At 44.9% G+C, this 18,806-nt stretch overlaps 2 protein-coding genes across 6 annotated transcripts in view; both read right to left on the bottom strand.

The window, feature by feature from the left end:
- Nucleotides 1-1,751: 1,751 nt before the first annotated feature.
- LOC113569460 (hyaluronan-binding protein 2-like) lies at nucleotides 1,752-5,867 on the bottom strand. Its single transcript, XM_035533543.1, has 11 exons — nucleotides 5,743-5,867; nucleotides 4,654-4,764; nucleotides 4,453-4,569; nucleotides 4,131-4,247; nucleotides 3,857-4,013; nucleotides 3,674-3,768; nucleotides 3,325-3,559; nucleotides 2,956-3,092; nucleotides 2,391-2,525; nucleotides 2,142-2,287; nucleotides 1,752-1,921 (listed from the first exon to the last, which is right to left on the bottom strand). Exons 1-11 carry the CDS (start codon nucleotides 5,852-5,854, stop codon nucleotides 1,760-1,762), a joined length of 1,524 nt encoding a protein of 507 aa, XP_035389436.1. The 5' UTR covers nucleotides 5,855-5,867; the 3' UTR covers nucleotides 1,752-1,759.
- The window catches only part of dnmbp (dynamin binding protein), a 32,450-nt gene continuing 18,899 nt past the window's right edge, over nucleotides 5,256-18,806 (bottom strand). For 4 of the 5 annotated variants that reach the window (XM_027026224.2, XM_035533241.1, XM_035533243.1 and 1 more), the window contains 14 exons: nucleotides 14,749-14,835; nucleotides 13,944-14,134; nucleotides 13,586-13,685; nucleotides 13,308-13,455; nucleotides 11,984-12,001; nucleotides 11,029-11,228; nucleotides 10,809-10,939; nucleotides 10,614-10,718; nucleotides 10,355-10,480; nucleotides 9,697-10,029; nucleotides 9,332-9,511; nucleotides 8,932-9,130; nucleotides 8,149-8,819; nucleotides 5,256-7,881 (listed from right to left, as the gene is read on the bottom strand). In XM_027026224.2, coding sequence (XP_026882025.2) covers nucleotides 7,696-7,881; nucleotides 8,149-8,819; nucleotides 8,932-9,130; nucleotides 9,332-9,511; nucleotides 9,697-10,029; nucleotides 10,355-10,480; nucleotides 10,614-10,718; nucleotides 10,809-10,939; nucleotides 11,029-11,228; nucleotides 11,984-12,001; nucleotides 13,308-13,455; nucleotides 13,586-13,685; nucleotides 13,944-14,134; nucleotides 14,749-14,835 — 2,675 coding nt within the window. In that variant the 3' untranslated portion in view covers nucleotides 5,256-7,695. The remainder of the gene's footprint in view (nucleotides 7,882-8,148; nucleotides 8,820-8,931; nucleotides 9,131-9,331; nucleotides 9,512-9,696; nucleotides 10,030-10,354; nucleotides 10,481-10,613; nucleotides 10,719-10,808; nucleotides 10,940-11,028; nucleotides 11,229-11,983; nucleotides 12,002-13,307; nucleotides 13,456-13,585; nucleotides 13,686-13,943; nucleotides 14,135-14,748; nucleotides 14,836-18,806) is intronic. The other variant, XM_035533244.1, reaches the window with a different exon arrangement.

Here is an 18,806-nt window from a genome sequence, read left to right on the forward strand (position 1 = left end):
AACACTGTTTCTGTGGCCTTGCTCCACACTTGCCTTCAAAGACTTGGAGAATTTTGTTTCAACAAAGCCATGGTATATAATAATTGTGTCTTCTGCATGGCAGAAGGAGCCATTCCAAAGCTTCTACGTACCTCTGATGCTCGTGCAGGCTGGCTAAGGCACTGCAGACTTAGCAACAGCAGAAACAGTGGGAGCATGACACTGGCACCTCTGGACACAACCCGTTCAGCAGAGGAGTCCTCACAGCCTGGAGCAAAGAGGTATACACGCTCATATATGGGCTTGCTCCACTCCAGCTGTCAATCATTAGACCACAGCATTGATTCTACATGCCTTCAATCTGTCCAACCATATGCATGCATACACAGTATCCACCCCCTTTAGCCACGACTTCCAGCTTTGCTCTACAACATAGATTTCCACTAGTGGCTTCTCAACTTTGTTTATATGTTTATGTTAATTTAGGCAGTTCATATGTGAATTGTGACATGGGCATTGCAATTCCTTAAGACCAAATGAACTCTGTGGTCCTGCTGGAATAAGCAGGAGGTGAGTTCTGACTTCTTTCTCCACTGGGTCAATGGCAATGTTTACTTTTCACTATGTTTACTTTGGATCATTGCAAACAGATTTACAATCAGTCACTTGTATGATCAGTTTTGGTACTGATGGGAAACTATCTAGAACCATTGGAAGCAGAGAAGAACAAAGCATTAACATTAAATCAGTACCAAAGTGTTCAATGCCTGTGAATTATAAACAGTACTGCTCAACATGATCTGTTCATGAGAGCGCAGAGACCTCAAACTGTAAGGGAATGGCTCACTTGACACTGGAGTACAGAAATACATGTTCAATACACAGCATGAGATTACATCGTAGGATCAAATACTCATCTGGAGAGGGGACACATCAAAAAGGCAACAGGGACCTCAATAGTACCAAAATTTGAACTCTCACTTGCTATCGATCAAACACATTGGTGGCTCTAGCTCCTAAAAAACTCATTCACATGCGAGTAGCTCAAAAGACAGAATGCATTTAAAAAAAGACTACGATTCTCCTTTTGGATCTGGGTGGTGATTGTTGGTGTCTGGATGCAGGTGAACTACAAGTCAGACTTAAACTGGATGAAGGGAGTGGGCTGGACCCCTCCAGGCTCTCATAAGGCAGAGCTGGCCCGCAGGGCAGCAGAGCTTGGGCTGGCTGAGGGGCTGGATACTGACCAGGCCATTGCCAAGTACCAACAGCTGATGGTGAGGAAGTATATGCAACATGTAAAATATATGAATTTGATTAAAATATATATACCGAAATGTAATCTCGCTTCATTACATGTGCATCATTACAAACCTTATTTACACTTGTTACTCCTCATCTCACCTCATCTTGTCTTGTCTCATTTTGTCTCACCATCTCTGGAGGCTAAAAATGTTGGTGTCATAAGAGAATGAAAAGATGAAATTATATTACTGAGTTGTGTGATTGGTTTGTGTATTCACAAGTGGACAGCCATGCTGTCAGACTGCCAACTGCAGAAGAGTTATTTTTAAGAGATATTTGATACACTGTGTGCTTGACGGATTCAGCTTCTAACAGTATGCCAAATGAAAACAGCTATGAGCTCAATCATGGGTACATGTTTGATGTATGCCATATGACCATGAGATCCAAAAATAAAGGTTTTTGTCAAAGCTCTACAGTGTCCTCATGTGTCACTTTTTGTGGTGAACTATTGTTACTGACTTTCATACAATCTCTATGTAGAGTGCATCTTTTCTTTGATCCAATCAAGGAAAAGGGTGACACGGGCATAAATGCCAGGTTTGTTCTTCTTGCCACATCCGTCACCCCAGCTTACCACTCCGTACACGTAATATGTTTCATTCCGATTACAGACGAGTGGGCCCCCAGAGTCTCCCTATGAAGACAAAGAGCCATTAAAGGTACAGAAACACCCACACACTCTAGTATTATCAATGCCTATATTTCACACACATACACCTGCATGCTAATAGATTAAATCAATACAGTGCAACAATGATTTTTTAGTGACCATGCTTTTTATGTAATATATCCATCCTATTCAGTTCTCCCTATATGGATCTCCTGTGCAGCTGCAGAGACACATAGAGATGCACCAAGCAGGAGTCCACTCCTCCTTGTGTGTATCCCGTGCATAACAGGTTCCCATCCAGCAAGTTCCCATAGACATGGGGCGCCATACAGCGCTCCTGGGGGATAAGCAACACCTTTGCATCTAGCAGCTGCGTGGATCCTTTTTCACCTGCAGGAACACACAGAGTGTTAGTCCTAGTAGAGCGGGAGCAGGCGAGGTAAGCGTGCATCAGGGGCGTGGCTGGGTGTGGGGGAAGAGAGTGGCATCCTACTGTGCTCAGTGGTCCCGTAGCCTGATATGCTACACTCCATCCCATCAGGTAATGTGTCTTCGGGCAGGCAGGCGGTCTTGACAAACCTGGTCTCCTTGGCACATACCCCGTCCACAGCCTTCAGTTTGAGGAGAGCTGGCATTTGTTTAAACAAACACTACAATGAAATTTGTTGTTCAGCGCAAGAAAAGCAGTCATCAACAACAAAAGATCATAAGTCCAAGGTGACGTTATCTGGTGTGTAGATGCACTGGGTCTCTGCCACAGTAGAATCCTACAGGAGCATCTCCATTGCCAACTTTGAGTGACAATTTAACATTTCTGTTGGACTTAAAACATGCATTAAAGTTTAGTGCAGTCTGCGGTTTTATTCAAACTGTGGCCATGCAGAAAAATTAAGTTTAAGACATAAAAAATAAGACAATTCGAGGATTTATATGTACTTTCTGATTTGTTAGCTTTAAGGTTTTCTTTCTTTTTTTTTTTTTTTTTAGGTTTGTGTTTGGTGGGTGTATGCACGTGAGGTCAACACAAAGGTTCAATAGTGAGTGTGTTAGCAGATGACCTATGTCATTGTACAGGGCTTCATCAGTTTCTGTGTAGTGGACAAAGTACTGCTCCACCCCCATACTTTGGTCTGCTGCCTCATCCTTCTTCAGATCCACACCACCAAGAGACTCCTGTATCTCATTCTCGTTATCACTGAAATAATACATGTAAATGCACACACATACACATAGGCCAGCAAAAATTGATAAGCACGACCATCATTTCATGTTCATAATTCAAATAATTAAGATTTAATTTCTATTTATCATACTCCAAAACTGTGTTTCATTGTTAAGACACTGTATCTATTTCTGTTTACTATAATTCCACTTTCACCACGTATCATTACAGTGTAGCAATTGCACCCTCTAGGGGCAACACTTACATACAGTGAGCAGCAGTAAGGACCCAGCAGGAGTCAATGAGGATTCCCCCACAGTTGTGCCTGAACGGGTCAGTGGTGCCTTTAGAGCGTATCTGCAGAGAGGCCTGCCAGGGATGGGCTCCAGGCTTGGCCTTCCTCCCTCCAAAGATCTTACCCAAAGCCCTGCTAGGCTGTGGTATCCCACACACAGAGAAGTCCTTTAGAGGGGCATCGCTGGTTGGTTCAGTATAGTTCTCTCCAGCTGGGAGGGTTTGAGAAGGTGTAAGAAAGGAAAGTGTTTAACAGAAGAAGAGTGTATGGCATGGAGAGGGAAGATGAGGCAGAGGAAGGGTGGGAGGAGCAAGAGCACCTGGCTCAGGGCAGCGGGCCACATTACAGTCGTCCCATTGCAGCTCGCCTTCATTTCTAATGAAGCACCAGGGCTGACTCTCCCCATCTGGGTTTCTGAAACAAGCAATGTCCAGTCCTCTGATTACCTTTATCTAATTCTCTCTCTCTGTGCCTCTCTCATGCTCATACATGTATGGCTGACCTGCAGTAATTATGGGGTCCGATGCCATCTTCTTCTTCTTCAAAATCAGTGTATGGTATGAGGTGAGAATTCCATGGTAAGCATTCCAGACCGTCGACTGTTTCACTTACAAACCCCCTGTATGACTCACCATCCCCCTCATAACAGTCATCAGGCCCTGAGAGCAGAGTGTCCGAAAGCAAGATGTGAGACACCACAGTGCACGGTTACAGCGATGACGAACGTTACTCGGGTGGCAGCCAGATTGTGGCTGGAGAGCAGCACAGGACACTACCAATCTGGCAGAACTTCCCGCTGTAGTTGTTAGGACACACACAGGTGAATCGCCTTCTCAAGCGGCCCTTTACACATGTCCCGCCGTTCAAACAGGGGCTTGGGGCGCAGGCAGAGGCTGGCGGGGGAGGGGAAACGGTGTAATTAAACACAAACTACAATCTCAGAACCTTCATGTAGTCCAATACAGAGGAGGAGAGCGGGCAAAAGATTCAACAAGGCATGAATGGCATTTCAGAATATATCCAGATAAAGATAATACAGCTCTAAGTCCTGTAGCTACAGTGCAAGTGGCTGAAGTGAAGACGTAGGCACACACTCACGCGTCCTGCAGCTGGGCGGCCGGTAGGGGGCTTTGCATTTGCACTCATAGAACGGCTCTGTCATAATGCGGACACACTCCCCACGGCCACACGTGACATTCTTACACACTTTCTCAACTGAAAAAGAGAAATAAACTACTGCAGCAATGACCCCTTTTTTCTTGAAATAAGTAGAATGGTAGCAGTATATTGGCCTCGAACTGTCTTGACACTTTTTGCCCCTGAAGGGCCAAGGGCAGGAACATTTGAGAGTGCCAGCAGCACCAGTCACACACATGCCATTGTGCTCGCAGGGATTTGGGTTACACTTGTCTAAGAGGAGGCAGAGGTAGAGGAAGAGGGGGAGAAAAAAAGTTTGGACATCCCGTTAGGGGAATATGCTGATGCATAAATGTGATTTATATGCTATTGAACACCAGGATCCTAGAGAATTGACTTCAATGTTCTCTGATGAGTGGAAATAATTGAGACATACTTTGCTTAAAAACGTCATTGTTTGATGAAGGAAGTTTATTTCTTTGGATAATTCTTAATTTATTAGGATGGACATCTTAAAGCACCCCTCATCACAAACACACCACCACTTGCTTATCTTTCTGAAGAGTGCCATTAATTGTGAAAGGTAACCTACAGTACTATAACAGATGCGATATTTTGGATAACTGAAGGCCTGTTATAAATAACACATTTTTCTGTCCCAATAATTTTCTGATGTACTATGTAAAATATAATTTACCTGACATAAACATCACTGAAATGTTAAGAGCACTCGCTGTTTTATCAGAAACCAAAGTCAACAACTCTTAGAAGGCAAGGAGGTTTAATTAGGTCTGGAGTCAAATCGATACATCAACCCAAGTGGCCTCAGGACAACAAAATCAATATATTTAACCAGACATACACTGTACCATAGTTAGGGGGACCATATTATGCTTTTCAAATAAAGAAAAAAAGGACACAGTGAACAGGAGGATGGCACTGTGCAGACTGCAGAAAGCAAATATCAACATGAAATCAAAACCTAAAATGTTGGGAATTTGGTTATTTAAAGATGCCAGCCTTTTAGATCCCAATGAATGGCTGATGCCCTGGAAAAATGATGTATGATCACCCTATTAGTGATAAGTGTGATTGCATTTTTACAACCCATCAAAACCAAGAAATGTATAGAACAATTTCAGCCTTCAACCTGAAGAGTTTAACACTGTTTCTGTGGCCTTGCTCCGCACTTGCATTCAAAGACTTGGTATGGAGAATTTCGTTTCAACAAAGCCATGGTATTTAATCATTATGTCTTCTGCATGGCAGAAGCAGCAATTCCAAAGCTTCTACGTACTTCTGATGCTCGTGCAGGCTGGCTAAGGCACTGCAGACTTAGCAACAGCAGAAACAGTGGGAGCATGACACTGGCACCTCTGGACACAACCCGTTCAGCAGAGGAGTCCTCACAGCCTGGAGCAAAGAGGTATACAAGCTCATATATGGGCTTGCTCCACTCCAGCTGTCAATCATTAGACCACAGCATTGATTCTACATGCCTTCAGTCTGTCCAACCATATGCATGCATACACAGTATCCACCCCCTTTAGCCACAACTTCCAGCTTTGCTCTACAACATAAGATTTCCACTAGTGGCTTCTCACCTTTGTTTATATGTTTATGTTAATTTAGGCAGTTCATATGTGAATTGTGACATGGGCATTGCAATTCCTTAAGACCAAATGAACTCTGTGGTCCTGCTGGAATAAGCAGGAGGTGAGTTCTGACTTCTTTCTCCACTGGGTCAATGGCAATGTTTACTTTTCACTATGTTTACTTTGAATCACTGCTCTGAACTAATCTCTCTGAAGCCTTACAAATAAACAGATTTTATAAAGTCAGTCAGTCACTTGTATGATCAGTTTTGGTACTGATGGAACACTATCTGGAACCATTGGTAGCAGTGAAGAACAAAGCATTAACATTACATCAGTACCAACTGAGATCAGTACCGACCGAGGTTCAAAACTAGAGAAGATGGTCCCAAAACTGGAGACACATGTAAAGAAAAAAAAACTTTATAGTAAAATGTTCAATGAATTATAAACAGCACTGATAAACATGATCTGTTCAGAGTGCAGAGGCCTCTATAAAAGGCAACAGTATGGCAGGGACAACATGGTCATTGAGTCACACTGGGCTATTCAGACACACTTAGTCATTCCTAAGTTTTTTATTCAAATGGTAAGGGAATGGCTCACTTGACACTGGAGTACAGACATACATGTTCAATACACAGCATGAAATGATGTCATAGGATCAAATAATCATCTTGAGAGGGGACACATCAAATAGTTTGATCTCTCACTCGCTATCGATCAAACCCATTTGTGGCTCTAGTTCCTATAAAACTCATACATATGTGAGTGGCTCAAAAGACAGAAGGCATTCAAAAAAAAAAAAAGAAGCCTCTTACGTTTCATTCCAAGTCTCAGGAGAGAATTTAAATATTGGTCAGGAGATACATAATCAGAACCTGGTTCTGAGCACTGTAAAAAATACACACTTCTTGTTATTCATGTTAAAAGAGATTAATACACAGCAGGTGAATGAGGCATAGGTCTGTCTCCATGTGCACTGTGATTGTCAACTGGGTGAGTTTACATGTCTCCAAGACATCACATTGGCTCCACTGGTTCAGTTGAGTGTGCTTTCTCCCATAACACACACCCCTGCATAATATCAGTTTTTCATGCCAGAGTCATGCACGCATATCCAGTACAGGTTTTTCCACTTCACAATAAATCTGTTTTTCTTTAGTACACCAGGTAAGTGCTAGCACTATTCTCAGACTGCACCCAACCAACTAAGAATGCCCCTTGGCATTCAGTGCACCAGAGTGCAAGCCTGAACATAACCCATGTTGTCACACAGGCCACCACATTCTTGATCCAGAACCAGAATGCACCATGCTCAAACACTCCTCATGAGCGCCACAAGAGAGAGTTCAAGTCTCACGTTCCAGAACAGAATACAACAAATGGGAAAGTTGAGGAATGGGAAACAGTTAAAGGAGAGACACGTTCTCTTCCCAACAGCAGCAATAAACAGTTCCAAATGACACTTGTCTTTTGTCACGTCGCCTCATCTCCCACAGCAGCTGGGTAATGTCTGTTCTTCTGTCTCTCTCCCCAGCCGAGCTTGTCTGCGGAGGTCTGGCCTCACCAGCGGGCTGTCTGCATCTCCCCAGATGGGACGTGGCACTCAGGTGTACTCTGACTTGCGGATGTAGTTAGAGGGGACATAGCCCCTCCGTCCCTCCACTTCTCCCAGCCACCACTCCTGATTGCCATTCATGTCCTGGAACTCAAGGATCCGTAGCCGCTGGTTGGCGGAGATGCTTAGCTCATTGGAACACCGTGCATTGAAAGAATAAAGAGCATAATAAATCTGGAAGGAACAAAAATAAAACATTATTAAAACATTACAGATGCTCGCAGATGCTGTTTCTGTCAGATCACCAAAACACGGCACAAAGTGCAATTGTAGGTCACCAGGGGGAAAAAAAAACAACATTACATTCCCATGAGGGAGCTAAATGTTAAACTTCTGCCAAAGTCATGTTAACTGATCAGACATTCCTGGGACGGCTTAAGCCATGTTAACTGATCAGACATTCCAGGGATGGTTTAAACTATGTTAACTGAGTAGACATACCTGATGGCCGTCCTGCTCCGGCTCAGGATCTGGGCGGGGCTCTGTGCTTTCATCAGCAGGGTACTGAGGCCTCCTAGGCTGTGCTGACCACTCCCCATTCCGTCTCTGTTGAGAGCCATAGGTTGTGTACCTCTGTGACGACTCGAGACTTGAGTCCCTATTGGAGGAGCAAGATTCTGTCTCCGAGGGATCTGAGAGGTCCCCGAGTTGGGCTGGAGTAGTGTAAGTTGAGTCAGAGGCATCTCTGTAATTGGCCAGATTCTCGTACAAAGGCTCTGAGTAGTCCCTGAGATTTGCTGTGTTACAATAGGCTTTCTCAGGCAGTTCCCTGTGATTGGAATAATTCCTGTAAGAGGAGTCAAGGGTATCCCTCTGATTGGTGGGAGGGTAGTTAGGTGATGCAGAGTCTGTATTGGTGTTCCTGTGGGAGGGGGCAGAGTCCTGAGTTGGGCGTGTGGATGCCATGTTTGGGGGAGCAGCTATAGAGAAGCTGACAGTGGATGTCTCTTGGTTGAATGTCAGTGTGCTGTTGCTGTTCTGTCTAGAGAACACGGGGGAGGAGCCACCATAACCTGACTCATTGGAAGAATGGCTCTCAATGGAGACATCTGATTGGCTCCTACGTGGGTTATAGGGCTTCAAGAAGGAGCTGTAAACAAAGCCCTTTGTGGCTATGGATAAACACATAAAACAGGAGTTATTGTGACATGAAATAATGTTCTGCATTACACAGTCTCAACCCAACCCAAACGTATATTTCTGTTAAATCAGTTAAATACTCACCACCATTGTCTATGAGCCAGCGGTTCTGGCTGCCCATGGGGTCTTGCTGTTTGATGACCCCCACAAGGTCCCCCTCCAGTATGGATATGTCCAGGTCCTGTGCTGCATTGAAGTTCCTCTCAGCCTGGAAGAGTTTGTCTGGGTCGTAGCGGCTCAGCAGTGCTGCCCGGTGCTCATTCGTCTGCAGCATGCAGCTTGGCTACACACACAGAGGAAGGAAAAGCAGCCATTAGAAACAGAACATCTTAAAGAGAGGCAACTATCTCAGCCACAGACTGTTAATGAGCTCTAGGACAAGAATTACTCATGCCTCAAAGAAATCACACCCAAATTTGGTCTGTATAATGGCAGACTGATTTTTCATTACAGCCGATCTGGGACGGGTGGTCATGAAACTCACGGGGTTGTGTAGCGGCTTCTTGGAGCTCTGCTTCTCCAGCGTCCTCTTGTCGAAAGGCTTGCGGGACGTGGGCAGGCTCTCGGGGTAGAAGCTGAAGCTTTGGAGCAGCTGGAGGACACGGCTGTGGTCCTCCTGAAACAGGGCCACCAGGTTCCCCTCTGCGCCACCAGCATCTGGAAGCTGAGAGAGAGGAGCACAAACAGGCAACAGGCACTTCATCCTTACTGGCCATACTTCACTTACACATGTAAACACCATAACAATGACAAGGTGGTTTCTAAAGAGAACATACAAGCTCCTTGTCCCCTCTCTAAAAACCCTGCCCCCCACCCCTCTACATAAGCCCCTCCTCATCCGACCCCCACCTGCATGAGGGGGGTGAGCTCCTCTAACGCGCGGCGGATGAAGTCTCTCTGGGCCTGGGTGAAGGCTCGCGCACAGCCCGTCAGCAGTTCCTCGGCTGCGCGGTGGAACTTGGGCAGCTCGTCCAGCAGCTGCCCGTTTAGCGCCTCGTAGTTGTTGCGGGCCGCCTGCAGTTCGTCCTGCACGCGCCGTTCACGCAGGCGATCGGCGCGCTCCTTGCAGCTGTCGTAGTCGAGCAGCTTGTCGAAGCGCTTCTGGATGAGCTTGTGCGGCCCGGCGAACATGGACAGCAGCTGGTTGAGGGGCGAGATGACCAGGGCCTCGGTCCTCTCCTTCTGCTCACACGCACAGACACGGGTCAGGGACTGGCACGCACACATCTTTCTGCATCACGACCCCCGAATTATGGAACACATTAAGACTGACTTCTTCAGGACTGTCCCTCACTTTCTTCCTTCAAAGCTCAACTCAAAACATTCCTCTTTTCTTAGTACTTTCAACCTCCTGCTCAATGAAATGTTTTCCCCCTGCACATCCGTAAAGCGATATTATTATCAACTAATAATAGTTAACAATAAGTATTATTAATTATGCACTGCCTATAGTTCAACAACGGATAGTTCAGCGACATAAGAGGTTGTACGAGAGTGCAGGACTCACAAACAGGGTGAAGTGCCTTTCACTGATGAGGCGATGGGCTTGCTGGAAGGGCTCAGGGTCCTGGTGCTGCTCAGCATAGATGTCACAGAAACTGATGGCTGACAGCACCTTCACCGAGGCCGACTCCTGCATTTTAACACGGTACGGTGGCACAGGCATCAGACAAAGGCCTAAACCCACAGTGCTGTCATATACTGTATTCACAGTAAACACTACTGTGTCAAAAATGAGAATGTCTAAACGTTCGATATTAGCATACCCGTATGTGCTGCAGGTAGAGGGAAATGTCCCTGATGAAGGATTTGATTAGTCGCTCCTGGAGTCTGAATCGCTTCTCCGCTTCATCAAATGCTTCATCTTTGATCTGAGGCAGGGCCAGAGAAAAGGGTGAACACCAGACTCCTGACAGCTGGCTGCCAGCATGTGACGTGACGTGGTATGCAAACAATCATACCTGTGGTGAAATCCCAGTCAGATGTTTCAGGTGGCTGCTCACTCTGTTTGACTTCTTGATGATTGAGTGCATGCTCAGTTTGGAGATCTTGTCAATGAGCCTGTCCTCATCACCTTTGCGGTACTTCACCACTATGAACAGCAGAGGGCGATCTGGAGTTAACACAGTGCTCTGTGAGCACAGAAAAACGTGAGCATGGGCGCTTTGGTCACACACGCACCGAGATCCTTTCTCCGCTTGTGCTCGTTGATGTTGACGTTGATCTCTTTGATGGACTGCACAGCGTCTTCCAGCTGCTTTCTATCATGGTGGGACACCGGCGTGGTGTTCAGGAGCTCGGTGAGAAGCAGTGGGTAACGCATCACCCTCTGCACAGGCTTAATGAGGAAGGAGCCCAGATTAATGTAGTTAGTCTTCCCCCTGGGGAGAGAGGGAGAAATTTCTCAGACACAGATAGAGCCACATCTTTTTGTGGTCATCCTTTTAAGATGTCATTTTTATATCCATCAATCAGTAAAACTTGTTGCCTGCATATTTTATAAGGGCAAAGTGAAAACACTCTGCAAAACACGTAAAAGACTAGTGAATGGGCTGCTCTAAAGGCATGCTGGTCACTCCTGACTGATGGGATAAACAGAACCCATTTCACAGATGATAAATTTACAGTGGTGCATATAGCAACAAAACACTCCATTTAGGAGAAAATGTTTTTTCCACAGTTCAGATCAAATCTACAACAACAACAACAATAACAACAACAACAACAACAAATAACAAAAACAAGCAACAGCCAAAATCAGCCAAAGGGCTTGAATCTGCTTAGAGATTGTGTTAATATGTTTAATTTAGATCACCAAATAGCATTATGTCAGCTGCCAGCAAGAGAAAAACAAAAACAAAACTGACAACGTTGAAATTTAAATTGACAATGCAAGTGCATAAATTAAATCTTTGCACAAATCTGTCCTTCAGAGCTCTAAATGATACAGACTTTGCTCAAGACAGAATATCTGTAACAGGTAGCCATAGCAACCAAACACACACAGTATGCACACAGCATTGGGTGAATGCGCATTTGACCACACACGCATAAACAGGAGAGAAGTTATCAGTGTTAATGAGCATCAGGCATGCTGTCAGACACTTTGCATGCAGACTCTGGGCTTTTGACTCACCACTCGCGGTACATCTCTCTGTCCGGAGGAAGGGAGAGGAGAGAGAGAGAGAGAGAGGACAAAACATGATGCCAGGTCTGTGTCTGCTGGAAATTCAGACACCATAAAACCCACTGGTATTGCTGTACATTAGTTTCACTTTAAATTTTATTATTAATTTAATAGGGCTTAAGTGATTTGGACCCCCTACCTTTTTTACCACAGTAACAAATATAAACAAAAGTAAGCCTATGGGCAACATCCCAAATCGGTATGGTCTGGACCACCTTAATAAGCTCTCTGTTGCCGGGACAACAGGTGGCATTGGCCAGATACTTTAAGAGGGTCATAAGCCTACACTGGGCCCCCTGCGCTCTCCCACTGAGCGAAAAAATGAAATGTCAGATTTCTCTGGTCTGGAGCTCCCACATGGGTCTGAGTGCAACCTCAGTTGGACCCAAAGCCAAGTCCCGTGCTGACACCAGAAAAACAGGAGCCATGTCAAAACTATCACCAGCTAAAACACTGTTTTGCACAAATGAGTAAAGACATTACTGGGGTTAAAAAAAAACAAAAACAGGAGGGCTGTAAGCCAGAGTGCTGCAGGCTACAAAATACCCTGTCTGTTCATCTTGGTTACTGCGTTTGCAGTAAATTTAAAACAAGCCAAAAATAACTTGATTCACTGAAAAGGACAAAGAACCATACTTTGAAAAGGCCCAACAGAATGACTGAGTGAAACTAGCCAGCTGGAGAAACGAGGAGAGTCACATTCTTCTCTACACTATGACAAAATCAATGACCCAAAACCAAATAGAGGAATGTATTTAACTGGATTTAGCTCTGAATATTCTGATTTATTTTCTGAAAATATAAATTGCCACAAACTTAAAAAATAAGCATGCAGTTTATTCAAGTTGGAACACACTTCGATACTAAATTTGAACACTTAAACACAAGAAAGGCAAATAACATGGATGCTTTCGGTCTACCACCGTCCAATCATAAAGCTTTCTGAAGAGAAACAACTAAAAACAAAAGCTTAGAAAGTTTCCTGACACCATATATTTTGGGAGTCAGACCTTAATAAGGAGCTGAACCATAACACAACCATTTCTAGTGGTCAAACACAGCATAACAACATACACTGCACTCCACAATCACTAAGCCTTTTTAATGAACCACACTGTTACATTACAAACCAAGGCTATTGTAACTAGTACTGTCATGCATCAGACTGACCCAAACATGCTTTTGCAATGCTAGCCACACCATGCAGTGGACTAAGTCTTTGATCTCTAAATCTGCAGATGCAGTGAAGTCAATGTCCTTGTTCTCTACTAACCGGAGAGTCTCCAGACACGCCTGCACCTGTCTCTGGATGGTCTCATCTTTCTCGTAGGTCTCCAGCAGGGAGATGGCATCGTCATGATTCTGACAGTATAGTTTGTACACCTCCTCCAGCTCAGATTTGAAGTCCAGGAAGACTTTTCCTAAAAAACAAAACAAAAAAAAAAACAAACAAAAAAAAGATATTGCCTGTCTAAGGAGATGGATAAATGATGTTCTATAGACAAAGCAACATAGAAAGTAAGGAATCTGTTACATGTCCTAAACCCTTACCTATAGAGTCTGCATCCTGAAGTGCCTCGTAAAGCCGGCTGGAAAGCTCAGTTACGGATTCGATGTTGCCAAAAAGACCATCAAAGTCTATATTCTGGACCTTGGTGTACAGAGTTTACAGTCAGACAAAAGAAATAACTGAAATACAAAGTGGCAGCTCTAACACACATGCTCAGATCATTGAAAACATAACTCACACAGAAGGGATTTCAAAATAATAAGACACAATTACTAATAGTCTACAGGTGACACTCTGTTACTTGACCTAATATTAATCTTTTTGTGTCTATATGAACTACATGCTAACCTTACTGTCCCAACACCTACACAAGGAACCGTATAATGCTACTATACCCACCTGTTTACTCTTCATGGGCTCCATGATTTTTGTCCTACACATTGTCAGGTCTTTTATGTAATCCTTCTCAGTCTGCAGGAGCTCCTTTATGACCTTTGACCTTTTCTCCAGCATCCTCTGCTCCGGATCCTCGGTGGTGGCTGCAGAGGTCGGCGCCGACTCCAGAGTCTTAGACGCAGAAGCAGTCATCTCTGAACACGCACAGAGAGTAAACGCACGCTATAAACAGGAAAATCTGGAATATTCCATCTTTCTGTATCAAAGGGGGTTTTCTTGGGTGTTAGTGCCACTGCAGAGTTGATGCGGTGATTTCATTAGCTGTTTAAACAGATCCATAGAATGAAGAAAATGGGGACTGGTTAATGAAGCAGTGGGGGTGGAAAAAGAAGTTTGGTCTGCCCAGTGTGCTTCTGCTGGCTGTCACACGGTAGGGTGAAGCCTGGCGCCTCTGATCTCCCTGCTCACGCCGCCGAGGCTGTGCTGGAGAGGATGGTGGGATCGGTGGGGATAGAACCGCCTTCATGCACCACTGCGTCCTTATAATGCAGCCTAAAACAGGCCTTTGTGGGATCACAAAGAACCTTGACAGCATCCACTGAGCCATGGGCCCTTTGGGGCTTAGGCTTCTCTAAATCAGGACGCAGAAGACCAAACCAAAAAAAAAAAAAAAAAAAAAAGAAGTCAAGGGATCCAAACGCGGGCACGATTAGGACTTTTGGCTGTGAATTTGGCTGTGAATCAGTCTTCACTGATTACACTTCACAGCAGAGAGAGGTAATTCCAGGCATGCAGCGGTGTTGTTTACCATTCTGCACACACCTACACTCCCAGCAGCTGATTGTTGAACCAACAGCGTTGAGGGTAAACACAAAACTGTCCCGTCCCATACGTCCTGTACAGTGAAAGGAATGGCATGAGCTGCATACCTGAGCCTATTCAGGTCACCCTGGAATTAAAGTGGTGACTTGCAGTGACATCAAGCTAAAGCAATCCTACCATGCTACTGATTCATAAGAAGAGTGGTATGAGATTAAGCATCTAGCCAATGACTGCAGGGCAGTTCCAACAGGCGGGTACAGCTACAAGCTTCATTTAAAGACTGTATTTCGTATGTGCCTGTCTGTATATTAATACCCAGCCTCACTGCTTCCTTATATTTCCTTTTCTCCAAAGTTTAATGAGTAAATATTAAATACAGAAGCATGATGGGATTGGAATGAACTGATCTTGGTTTTCTTGTAAATGTTTCTCCCAACAGAATTAGTTTTATTAGGTAAACCTCTCTGTAGTATTAAGCAGCAGCAAGAATGATCAAATTGAATATTTTGTCATTTTGCAATGTTGGAATCATTAAACATGTATGGTCACCCACAGAGAAAGGCATACTGGGGAAATATGCCATCATCTGTCCACGCCCCACTTCAGACAGACTTCATAAACATGCATGATCTGTCTGCCTTGTTTCTCTCTCTGTATCTTAACACACAAAATAGACACAGACACAGACACACACACCCTGTTCTGACCTACTTTCGTCAGTATAGTGATCACTGCTCTGAGAACATGTCGTTAAAGTTGCAATATTTTGGTGTCTTTCTACTTTAAGAATGGCTCGAGCCTAAACCAGGTGGTCCAATGACCTCCCGATGACACACACGAACACAAGTACTAGCAAGCAGGATGTTCACTCCTAGTTGTGACTCAGTCACCATAAAAGATGGCATGCAGGTCACCTGGGTTTCCACTCCTAAACAGCGTAACAAACATAGTTGGAAGACATTGAGAAACCATCACAGACACTCCCATGTTGAGAGAGCAGCTGCACAGTCAGTTCAGGAGTCGTGAACTTCACGACTACATCAAAGATTCAGCTGGCTGACCAAAAAGTACTTCTATGAAGAAAATAAATCCCGAAATGAATTCTATGTAGTCAATATGCAAGTACCTTCTTGTGTGAGAGTGCTGCATCAGGACTACGGAACCATGCAATAAGAGGGGCAGGGCCCTTACTGTAATGTGTGAGAGCCATGGCCTGGTGGATGGTTGAGCCGGAAATCTCAGGAAATCACAAAGAAGCCTCTCTCTCCCTGGCTGATGTGCAGTGGACGTAACTGACCATATTTAATATATTAGTGATTGAACTTTGGTTTCACCAACCTGTAGCCATCATGTAAAAACACTCATCATCCCATGTAAACACATGCATACCCACAGGCACCCCCCCACCCAGGCAGCGAGGTCACGGTTGCTTCAGTCTTGTGTAGCTGAGGGGTGATGCTCCGTCACTCCAGGTCCTCATGGCGGGCTCTTTCTCTTCCTCCATTCTGAACGCACATTATCATGTGAATTCATGGGAACCCGCGAGCATTACACACAACTGAGTGAGCACAGCCAGTGCAGTGTGCATGCACAAAACCCCGGAGCCGGAGCGTTGGACCTCACGCACACGTAGGGTCATGCATAACACAGCGACTCCAGCGCCAAGCCATTTCAGGATGTCTGCACCGCAATTTCGGAGTAACTGAACCCTTGCTAGGACCCTCCCCCTCCACCCCAAAATTCCATCAAGATCTTAAGGATCTCTCAATGCGAGGCCTCTCTGGACCTCAGCACACACTCTCGCTTTTGTTGAGGTGTATCAGCAAGCAGGTGGAGGGTCTCTTTCTACAGACTGAGCTCAGAAGCAAAGCCATTCAATCTCTTTCATATGTGTATACTAAAAAATTTTTCTGCAGAAGAACCAACTGCCTTAAAGTTCGTTTTGAGAGAAATTTCTTGGCTCAGGCAAAATGTAAACTCTTAACAACTTCTGAACACTACAATTCAGAGGCTAGCTTTGCCTGGCATGTGAAAGGCGAGTGTGTTTTCCACACCAATGCAGTGCGTCTGCCCTCTGAGCTGTTTGATTATCACTGCGCACTCTAAGGTCACACACTATCAGCGCTGTGTGCTCTGAACAAAGTTCACACAAGCATGCCCAGTTGCTATGGATACATGTGTTGGCAGACTCTTTGTATTATGCTAAAACTGAAAGTTAGCGGGGGAGCAGTTTTTACACTGCATGGATTGTGTGTTCGTGTGTGCCTGCATGCATGAGCATGTGGGAAAGTCTGACATTACAGGCAGTGGCGGGCAACTTAAATGCTGATTTAAGCCTGAAGTAAACATTTCATCACCATATAAAATGTTTGAAAGAAAAGCTGTACAAACGTGGCTGCAACAGACAGGGGTTGCCAAAAAAACAAGGCAGCAAATCTGACATGTACAAATGGCACTTTAGAGCTCAATAAAATGATTTCCTGTTACTTCAAAGCTCCACCACAGGTATTTTGTTTAAACAGACAAAACTCTCAGTTCAGCCAAGCCTTAGGTCTTGGTTAGCATTGTTCAAAAGGTAGTGAAGTCACATTCTTTCTGTTCCTCTAGACTTAGTCAATATCCCCATACAAATCTCACATAGATAGCCTTGCTAGTGTACATAAGAGCGATCCTTAAGCATATTCACCTGTCTTACACGTTTTCAAAATCAAAGTTATCACAAAATAATGCGATGTCATTGACTGCTAATGAAAGATCTTAACGAAACTGATGCCCAATAAGACAGCTAGACTATCACACACTCTGTAAAGTTGTTTAAAGTTTGGGGCAGGAAGGCCCCAGCAGCTGGGAACAGGTCGAGTTGGTTCGGTTTGGTCTTGGCGTAATACACTGCAACAATTGCAGTGCAGAAAGCAGTTTGGAATGAATGACTTGACTTAAGTGGGGTACATTAATGGGCATGCAGTCTCTGACCATCACAGCTCTAATGTAAACAGCTCTAATGTAATCTAAAGCAAACAGTGGCAATATTTTCAAAAGCACTGCAGAAATGCTGGCTGGCATCTCAGTGAACATGAATCCATTCACATTCTGACTCACTATGCATTAATCTTTAGCCTGAACACAACTAACAGTGCTACCTTTGCTCTGCTTTCTTCCCTGTCTGGCTTACAGCGCCACCTCTTCACCACTCCCGTCCGATAAGGCTGTAATCATGCCTAATACGTTGGTCCTCTAGCGGTACATAATCTGCTGAACAGAGGCAGCTCGGCCTTTCAGAGATATGCAGTAATTGCGTGCCGTAATTACAGCCGCCCCTGTAACTTTATCTTGGGGCCCCGGTGGGACAAAGCAGGACATCCGAGCACAACAGCGAAGGGTGATCTACAGCTCCAGGGAAAGGCCGCTCTCAGCCAGCGCAGCAGAGGGGAGAGTTCCCAGCCCGGCTCACAGCCTACTTGCTGATATCTCGCTGCACTAATCAGCTCTCCTCAGAGGGGGAATCGGAGCAGCAAGCACAACTGCGGTCTGCGTGCCTTCTTATTTGCATCTGTGTAATCAGAGATCAGCGGAGCGCAAGGGGTTAGTTGGGCTTGTTTCCAGAAAACTGGCCAGTGCTAGCCATGAAAACCACAAAGTCATTTCAACAAGTGGGTCGACGAGCCCAGGTTGTGTAATGCACAGAAGTGCATGAATTCTGCAGTCACTGTGAAGAGCAAGCGTCTGTGAGATGGTGAGGGTTAATGTCTGCGCGAGTGTTTGTTGACATAAGGATGGGCAGAGTGACCTACATTAAGTCATTAATTTCCTCCCTCGACAGCTTGTGACTTCAGGCATTTGTCTACCAGGCTGGCCGTTAACTTCACGTCACCTAAAGACTATGTGAGCACTGCCAGAAGGTCTGTCTAATCCCTCTCCCCGGCCGTCCCCCAGGGGTAGCAACAAACGTCTGTACACACCATCACACGAGTGCTGATGTTGCAAGTAAACTTGGCTGTATTAATTGGTTAACACCTGCCAAGTTAAAACTCTTCTTCAGTTCTT

This window comes from Electrophorus electricus, chromosome 14, assembly GCF_013358815.1.
Source record: "Electrophorus electricus isolate fEleEle1 chromosome 14, fEleEle1.pri, whole genome shotgun sequence".
NCBI classification, from domain to species: domain Eukaryota; kingdom Metazoa; phylum Chordata; class Actinopteri; order Gymnotiformes; family Gymnotidae; genus Electrophorus; species Electrophorus electricus.